Source organism: Nicotiana attenuata, unplaced genomic scaffold (genome assembly GCF_001879085.1).
Source record: "Nicotiana attenuata strain UT unplaced genomic scaffold, NIATTr2, whole genome shotgun sequence".
NCBI classification, from domain to species: Eukaryota; Viridiplantae; Streptophyta; class Magnoliopsida; order Solanales; family Solanaceae; genus Nicotiana; species Nicotiana attenuata.
The window spans coordinates 317,025-325,654 of record NW_017670748.1 but is presented as its reverse complement, the minus strand read 5'-3'; the positions used below and the strand labels follow the sequence as shown (position 1 = coordinate 325,654).

At 33.3% G+C, this 8,630-nt stretch overlaps 1 protein-coding gene across 1 annotated transcript; it reads right to left on the bottom strand.

Annotated features, from left to right (window-relative positions):
* Positions 1–773: 773 nt before the first annotated feature.
* Positions 774–8,147, bottom strand: LOC109242962 (probable pectinesterase 53). The gene is made up of 5 exons (XM_019409854.1): positions 7,644–8,147; positions 5,888–6,077; positions 4,825–5,031; positions 3,130–3,365; positions 774–1,129 (listed from the first exon to the last, which is right to left on the bottom strand). The coding sequence occupies exons 1-5, from the start codon at positions 8,003–8,005 to the stop codon at positions 982–984; spliced, it is 1,143 nt and encodes a 380-aa protein (XP_019265399.1). The 5' UTR covers positions 8,006–8,147; the 3' UTR covers positions 774–981.
* Between the last annotated feature and the right edge of the window lie 483 nt (positions 8,148–8,630).

The following is an 8,630-nucleotide window of genomic DNA, read 5'->3' as shown; positions in this document are numbered from 1 at the left end:
CGAAATTACTATTTTCGGATATTATTTGGGCAACACAGTATTGAAGACCGTGGAACGTTCGGAGATCGTGATCGTGCGGGTGATGGAGATTTCAACGAGATGATGTGAAACTGAAGGCTCACATGACTAAAGAGTCGTGTTCACGCTTCAAGAAGTAACCCGTGACTGCTTCCATGGATCGAACCCCTGAACTATATATAGGTCACCAAAAATTGGCCACAAATTCTGACGAATCGTCCGGATTTTTCAGCATTTGTGGCTATATGTTTATTCGTGACTTACTTGTGCTATATGCTTTCGAGCAGTTACAATATAATTCAAACGTATTAGCGTGTAGCTTATTTGAGACAGACGTCGATTATTCTGAATATGTACTCTACAAATATATGCATTAGAGTTCGTTGTCTATCAGAATTTAAATTCTATGAGTTCAACTTTTAAGGTTTCCTACTATCTTTTAAATTTTAATTAATTTTAACACATATTTTTATTCCGGGTCGAAAATTATGGGTTCAATTGAACCCGTCGCTAACACACTACATCCGCCCATAGCTGTCTACATCATGCTGCTTGGGGTGCGGCCCTTCCCTGGATCCTGCGTGAACGCTGGATACTTTGTGCAACGGATGCAATAAGTATAACACATTATACCCTGCTCATTTCATCAATTTTTATTCTGAAAACAAGATGTGAAAAAAAAAAAACAGAGTGTATTTATATATAGAAGCTGAGAAATTCTTACTATTTTCTTATTTCAACATTTAATGGTTGAATTGCTGATATGAAATTCATATACTCCATTCAAAAGAAAATCTCACTCGTGTTATACTCTTTGAATTTTCATTATTCATACGAACACTTTTCTACTCTATACCTCTTTGAACAACTACCAGATACATGGACTTTACAAAATAAGCCAAAATAAAAATAAAAAAAAAAACAAAAGAAAGAAAATTTTGTAGTGCAGATAATTTATTTCTTTTAAAAATTAATCCATTCTGAGCCATCAATAAAGCTAAGTGAAATAAAAGGCTTAGCTTCTTGATCAGTTAGTTCTCTGCACCACGAAACTCTTCCTGCAAAACTTGCCCCTGGTCCACTACATTTATATTGCCCAAAAAATACAGTCCTGTCCCCCCAAAAAAAAAGTAACATTAATTTTTGATAATAAAAAGGACAAATGAAATTGAATAAAAAAGATATTATCTGCACAAGGACCTGTCCATAATTAGTCAATGATTAGTGTTTAACCAAATTTTGTTTTATATATATGATACATTATCTGCATGCATAAGGTCAGTAATCTCTCCCAATTAAGCTAAACATATCCTAAAAGAATAAACTTTATTTTTTTGGTATGTAGTGGCATTATAGTAATACCTCTTTACATGTTGTGCACTACATGTGGATTACAGTTGATAATTTAGAATAGACTTGCATTTAGTGGAGGAGCCACATGTATTCAACACCCATTCGTCGGAAAATTACATTGTATAGCTTGATTTTTTATACGTATATATACCATATATTGACACCCCTTGGCTTCTTCTTGGGTCTTTTTCTTTATATTTTGACCTCTTTAGTTAAAGTCCTGGCTTCGCCTCTGCATATGGTCACATATGCAACTCTTCAACTCTGGACGAGAGCATTATAGCTACTTTCTGCTCGAACTATATGTTAAAGAATATTTTAAAATGTACATTTATACAAGTCATTACTCGTTTGCACAACGGAACTGTTAGAGTAGTGAAACTCAACACAAACTGACTTCAAATTTTAGATCTGTATCTGTAATTTCATGTTTAATTTTCCTTCAAAATATGTCACAAAAGATCACCTAATCGTATAATATTCAAAATTTTCTGGTCGAATTAATTCGACCAGTAACTGATATCATATTGAAGAGTGTAACTAACATATCGAAAACTTAAACTATTAGAGATATTATACTTTTATTTGTATCATCGACACGAATAATAACAAATAATTCAGATGTAGACCTTTTAAGGTATTATTATTGTTAGAATATATAGTGTGATTGGAGAAAAAGGATGATGAACAATTTTGTATGGAGATAGTGGAATAATGAAGCAAGTGCTACTCTGGAAAAGGTTAATATGACAAATTTCCAATACCATTAATTTGTGTAGATATAAGTAACAGAAAGAACAGATAAAAGGGACGGTCACCGTCCCACGCCAACCATATATTATAACAATAACAAAAGGTAATTCTATAGACACACTATGGTATGGTTGGTATGTATTGTTATTTTTGGCAAGAAAAAAAGAAACTTATCTAGATCAAAAGGTTAAATCTATTTTTTTAAAATATTAGGTAGGACTTGCACCATCTTTTGAGTGGTCTTAAAAGGGCGAGCTTAATTAGAAAAAGTTCGCCCAATCAATGGATATATCATGATTCAATCTGTCTAAAGTCTATTCGCACAACAAATAGAGAGTTGTGACATTTTTCCGTGATTAATATATTTTAGAAAGAATAATATATTTCTATATTTTGTCATTGCTGGATGAATAATTTTTTATCAAAAGGACTCCAAAAAAAAAAAGCATGCGAAGACATTAAGGGAATTCTACATCTAACGTATACACATAACTTTTTTTCTAACTTTAGTGTAATTTTCCGGCAAAAGGGTTCAGATGAGCCATCTTTCGCCCCTAGTTCCAGCCTTGTCATTAGCTTTAAACTGTCATTTTAACCTTGATGATTGTTGATATAGTTAAAGTAATATCATCTATGACTAAAAAAATTAAATGTGTTCTTGATATATTTATGCATAATCTTTTTTTTTTTTTTAAATTTTCATACTCAATTAAACACCGACAAATGTTTAATTGCTTTCTTGGCTTCAGTTTTGTTTTTGTCTTGTTGTTGTTCATACTTGTCATTACGTTTTTTCATCCGTCCTCCAGCCGAGGGTCTATTGGAAAGAGTTACTCTGCCCTTCCTGGGTAGGACCGTAGGGATAAGGCTGTATATATATCTTACCCTCTCCAAACCCTAGTTATGGGAAATCACTGGGTTTGTTATTATTGTTGTTGTTGTAATTAAACGCCGAGATATAAAATGAAACAAACAAGGAAATAGATAATAGTACAAGGAACTTACATTTCACGAAGAGGGTCACCCCAATTATGCCAACCTTTAGGGATGATAATATTGTCCATATAAGTGTAAGCAAAGACGACCCTAGAGAAGGGACCCCAAGCTCTTCCAAGGTACAAAGCACCAGAACCCGTGACTTTACAATTGACAAAACTGAAGCCAGTGTCCTCCAACATACTGCTTCTTCCTTGTGCTGTTACTGCCCCTGTCACTGGTGCTATTGCATGCAAATGACATCCCTGAATGATTTAACAACACACACCATCAAACTCACATGATTTGACTATATCGGCACTGGCGGACTCAGGATATTTAAGTCGTGGGCAGAGATGGATCCAGGATTTGGAGGTTTTGGGTGCCATACTGTTTTGAAAGTAGACGTGTTGCTATTTACACTATTCAAATAGAGTTACATCTAATCGGTTTGATCAACTTTAGCTTCGGTTCGAGTTATTCTTTTCAAATTAAATGCACAAATAGTATTCCAATTATTATTGCATCAACTCAAGCTTACATGCATAGTTTCAACTCAACTGAGGCGTCCGGGTGGTGTGGCACCCTACCCTTGTACATAGATCCGCCCCTGGTTGTGGGTGTTCAACTGTCTTAACTGGACTTTTTACTTTTTAAGATTGGACGCTCTATCGATATCTTTGTATATTATTACTAGCTTCCAACATAAAAATATAATGTTTGAGTAAAATATAATAGGTGCTCAAGCCCCCATAAGGTTCAATGTAGGTCCGCCATTGGACAACATTGAGTTCAAGTGTAAATTATTTTTTATATTACTAGTGCAATTTAATCGACGCTATTTTTTTAGGTTACCATATTAGACTTGAGTTGTCTATTATTCCAAGTTTTTCATGGTTCTATTTACAGAAAAAATCATCATAGAGGAGACAACTGATCCCCTAGAAATACAGATAAGAGTACAGATGTGACAAACATATCACATATATAAAGAAATTGATTCTGCAAATACAGTTTGATTTGAGATTGAGATAAAACTGAATCAAAAGGAGCGGTCCATTCGGAAATCATGATAATCTTTTCATAGAGATTTTGGGTACATTAAAAACAACGACCAAACTATTTGTAAATCAACTTAACCTAATAATCTTTAAAAATCTACGATTGTTAGTGCATATAACACAAACTCTTTAACCTATAGACTAAAGGAATATTCCATAACACATAGGTAGATTCTTTTTTTTTTTTTTTTTTTTTTGCAATTTTAAAATGTAGATTAAAAATGCCTTCAGATAATTGCTACATCCCAAAAAAGAAGAGAGACCATATAGAGCAAGTATCTCATTCAATAGAAAGATAGTAACAATAAGGGAAAGCTTTATCAAAATTCTCAATTCTCAAGTTGTTGGTGGAAATGTTACTCAGCAATCCTCCACTTCCATTTCCATGTTTTATATAAAGTCAATCACATCTTTTATTACTGAAGGGCAGCCTGGTGCACTAAGCTCCCGCTATCCGCGGAGTCCAGGGAAGGGCCGTACCACAAGGGTCTATTGCTGTCACGTGTTAAAGTACACTAACACTATAAATTTGACATTGTCTGTATATAACTTAAATCCTTTCAAGCATTAAGCGATTAAGATTTTAGATGATCAAAACAACATGGAAATTAAATGAACATCAACCATTTGATACTCTGCTATGGGAAGAGAAGTGAATAATTACCTCAAAGAAAGAAAGGCCATTGCCAAAGATGAAGTCCACAGAGCCTTCAATATAACAATCTTTGTAATAATGTCTACCCAAATGATCATAGAGTGTATCTTGTGCACCCAAGAATTTACAACCAACAAAAGCTGCTGTATCTGCTGATATTCTAAATGCTACTGCTTGTTTTCCTATTGCTCCTGCTGCTGGCACTGGTGTTGTATTCTGCATTTTATAATTATTATTATCAATATTCTTATTATCTTTCAAAATCCAACTCAAAATCAAGAATTTCCAATATACACTACATTGGACAAAAAGAAAAGGTAATAATATATATAGTGTTGCAGATTTAAAATACTACCTCTGTCCAGTTTACATGACACAGTTTTCTTTATTGTGTTCTACAAAGGATCGATATATATACCTTTTCATGTTAAGAGAAACACTTTAACTTTATATTTCTCATAATCTTTTAATGAAATAATTTTATAGCCACATAAATGTCATGATATATTTAAGAGTACAAATTTAAACTTTTAAATTAGATTGTTAACCCATTTTAACATGGTACCCCAACAGAGGCCATCACCCAATTGACAAACGAGTTTAAGTTCTATGTACTAACTGCATATATTATCTACACAATCAGGATATTTATAAGGTTAATTTTATGTAAATTTTTAAGATAAACTTTGATTGGTAACTTGATAAAATAGTAACTAGCTAACTACCACATATTAAAATTCACTGATTCAACAAAAGGAATTAGACTCATACATATTGATACTTTTTTCAGGCATGAAATAAATAAGGGATCTTTACAAAAGTAGCCGGTCATACTTACTGTTTATTTTTTCTAGCCATATACATTGATTATACACATAAAATACATAAGTTATGCATATATTATACGTTCAGTGACTATTTTTAGTTTAAGCGGTTGGATGGTCGGCTATTTGGGTGTTAGAGTGCACATGAGAAAGAGACAATGTTTAATTTGTTGGACCAACTTTTCTTTTTCCCAAAAAAAAAAAAAAAAGACCAAGCAAGTGAAAAGGCAAAAATAGAATGTTTGTACCTTGAAAGTAATATTCTTGGCCTGGAAATAAGGGGAATTCACAGCAAAAGTTGCAGAACCAAAGGTGCCAAGGGGTTTTCCATTTGGTCCAGGAGTTTGTGCTGTATCTCCCCACTGAATTATTGTTTTGTCTGCTCCTGCTCCTTCTATTGTTATAAATGATTTAAATGGTGGTATATTTACTTTCTCCCTGCAAAATATTTCACATTTTCAATTTTAAAAAAATGAAATAAAACTTTAGAGTTGAAGACATTATCTTGAACATATATAAATAAATGGCAACTCAGTGCACTAAGTTTCCGTTATGCGCAGGGTTCTAGAGAAGTATCGAATTACATTAGGTCATATGTATGCAGCCTAATCTTGCATTTCTGCAAAAGGCTATTTTTGCAATTTGAACCCGTAACCTTTCTGATTATACGACGACACCTTTTACGATTGCATCGAAACTCCTTCAATCTTGAACAAATATAAATAAATGCCAACTTAGTGCACTAAATTCCCGTAATGCACATGGTCTAGAGAAGGATCGAATCACATTATGTCATATGTATGCAGCCTAATTTTGCATTTCTGCAAAAGGCTATTTTTGCAATTTGAACCCGTAACCTTTCCAGTTATACGACGACAACTTTTACGATTGCACCGAAACTCAATCGATCTTGAATAAATATAAATAAATGGCAACTCAGTGCATTAAGTTCTCATTATGCGCAGGGCCTAGAGAAAGAACGATTCACATTGGATCATACTTATGCGGCCTAATTTTGCATTTCTGCAAAAGGCTATTTTTGCAATTTGAACCTGTAACTTTTCTGAATATACGGCGGCAACTTTTACGATTGCACTAAAACTCCCTTCAATCTTGAACAAATATATGGAACAAAATAAAAGATAATGTATGAACCACTTGGCATTTTCATAGTCCTAAATCTAATGGAAAAGAACAGAACTCTTAACTACTCATATGTTTTAAACATTTTCTATCTGATCACAAGACTGTAAACGACAAAAGCAAAGGACAGAAAACAAAAAGAAAATTCTTTTCATCACAATTCCAAGAATTGACAAGTGACTACAACTGCAAAACATTACAGCATGTGAAAGGCTAAGAAAAGACAGATGAATGAACAAAGAAAAGGAGAGTCACACACATGATACTACACCAAGACACACTTTTTAAGGAGAAAAACTTAAATTTAATAAATTTATGAAATGAATGGTTAAAATTTAGTACAAATGTCTTCATCAAATTAAGCTATTCAAAAAGCAAAATTTTAACAAAAATCACAAGATGTAGAATGTAGATGTTCAATGACAATCACTCATCCAAAGGAAGGGGATATATTCAATTTTATAAATTGAAAAAGCAACAGTGTCAGCTTTCGCGCATCTCGACTACAATTATCCAGCACTAGTTGAAGTACGCGTAAACTGGCTTGAACACGTTAATGACAATCACTCATCCAAAGAAAGCGGAAATATTCAATTTTATAAATTGAAAAAACATGAGTCAGTTTTTGCGCATCTCGACTATAACTATTCACTAGAGTAGTTGAAATATGCGTAAACTAACTTGAACATGTTAAATGACAATCACTCATCCAAAGAAAGGGAAAATATTCAATTTTATAAATTGAAATGACAGAAGTGTCAGCTTTTGCGCATCTCGACTACGACTATCCAGTAAAGTAGTTGAAGTACGTGTAAAATGGCTGGAACACCATTATAATCGATAAAAATTAATGCGACTTACGTGTAAACTCCTGCATGGATCTTGATAACAACTCTGATAAGATTGACAAAAGGGAGAGAATCAATGGCATCTTGAATTGAAGTAAAATCTCCATGAGAAGGATTTTTATCAACAGTAAGAGTAAAAGAAGGGAAGATTTTATTTTTGGCTGTTTTGAAAAGGGAATGTTTTAAGCTTCCAACAAATTGAACCCATTTCATGAATTGTTGTTCTGATTGCTGAACTTGTGTCATGTTTACTGTTAGTTGTTTTCCTTTGGCATTTCTCTTTGGCCTAAGCCCTTTGGTGTGGCAAAGAATTAGGCCAGAATTGATGAGAAGAATGAGAATAGTAAAGTGAAGAAATGGTCTAAAATTTGGCATTCTTATTGGAGTAGTACTAGTATCAAATGAGAATAAAAAGGAGAAAAAACAAAAAGTGTCAAGAACTTATAAAGAGAGATGTTGAAATGCATTGCAAGTTGGCTATATATACATAATTACATGTATTTGTCTTTGTGGTTTTGGGGTTGGGTTGGAAAGTTCAAGCGGTATTAAGTAATGAGTCATCTCCTTCCTCTTCCTTACTTTTTTTTTCTAACGGTAGCGTTCGGATCAGCTTGCATCTCGATTATCTTTTCCGATGTCTGTTATTTTCTACTAGCATAAGTATCGAGTAATTATGTCCAACAAAACTTAAGCAGATACTAACTTGACTTTTCCTCTCTTTTTTCCCTTCTTTATCATACTAGTGATCAGTTTAGCTTGCGTGCGTCTCGATTGTTCTTTCACATATATATAATTTTTACTAGTGTAGATATGGGATTATTTTGCCCACAAAGATTTAGACAGTTGAAAAGAAATCATCTAATTTTTTTTTTGTTTCTACTGTGATTTGAACCATGATTATCGAGTAATTTTATCCACCAAAATTTAAACAGATGAAAAAAATCACCTAATTTTTTTTTGGATAACAGTGGTGTCCAAACCAATTTGTGCGCACCTCGAC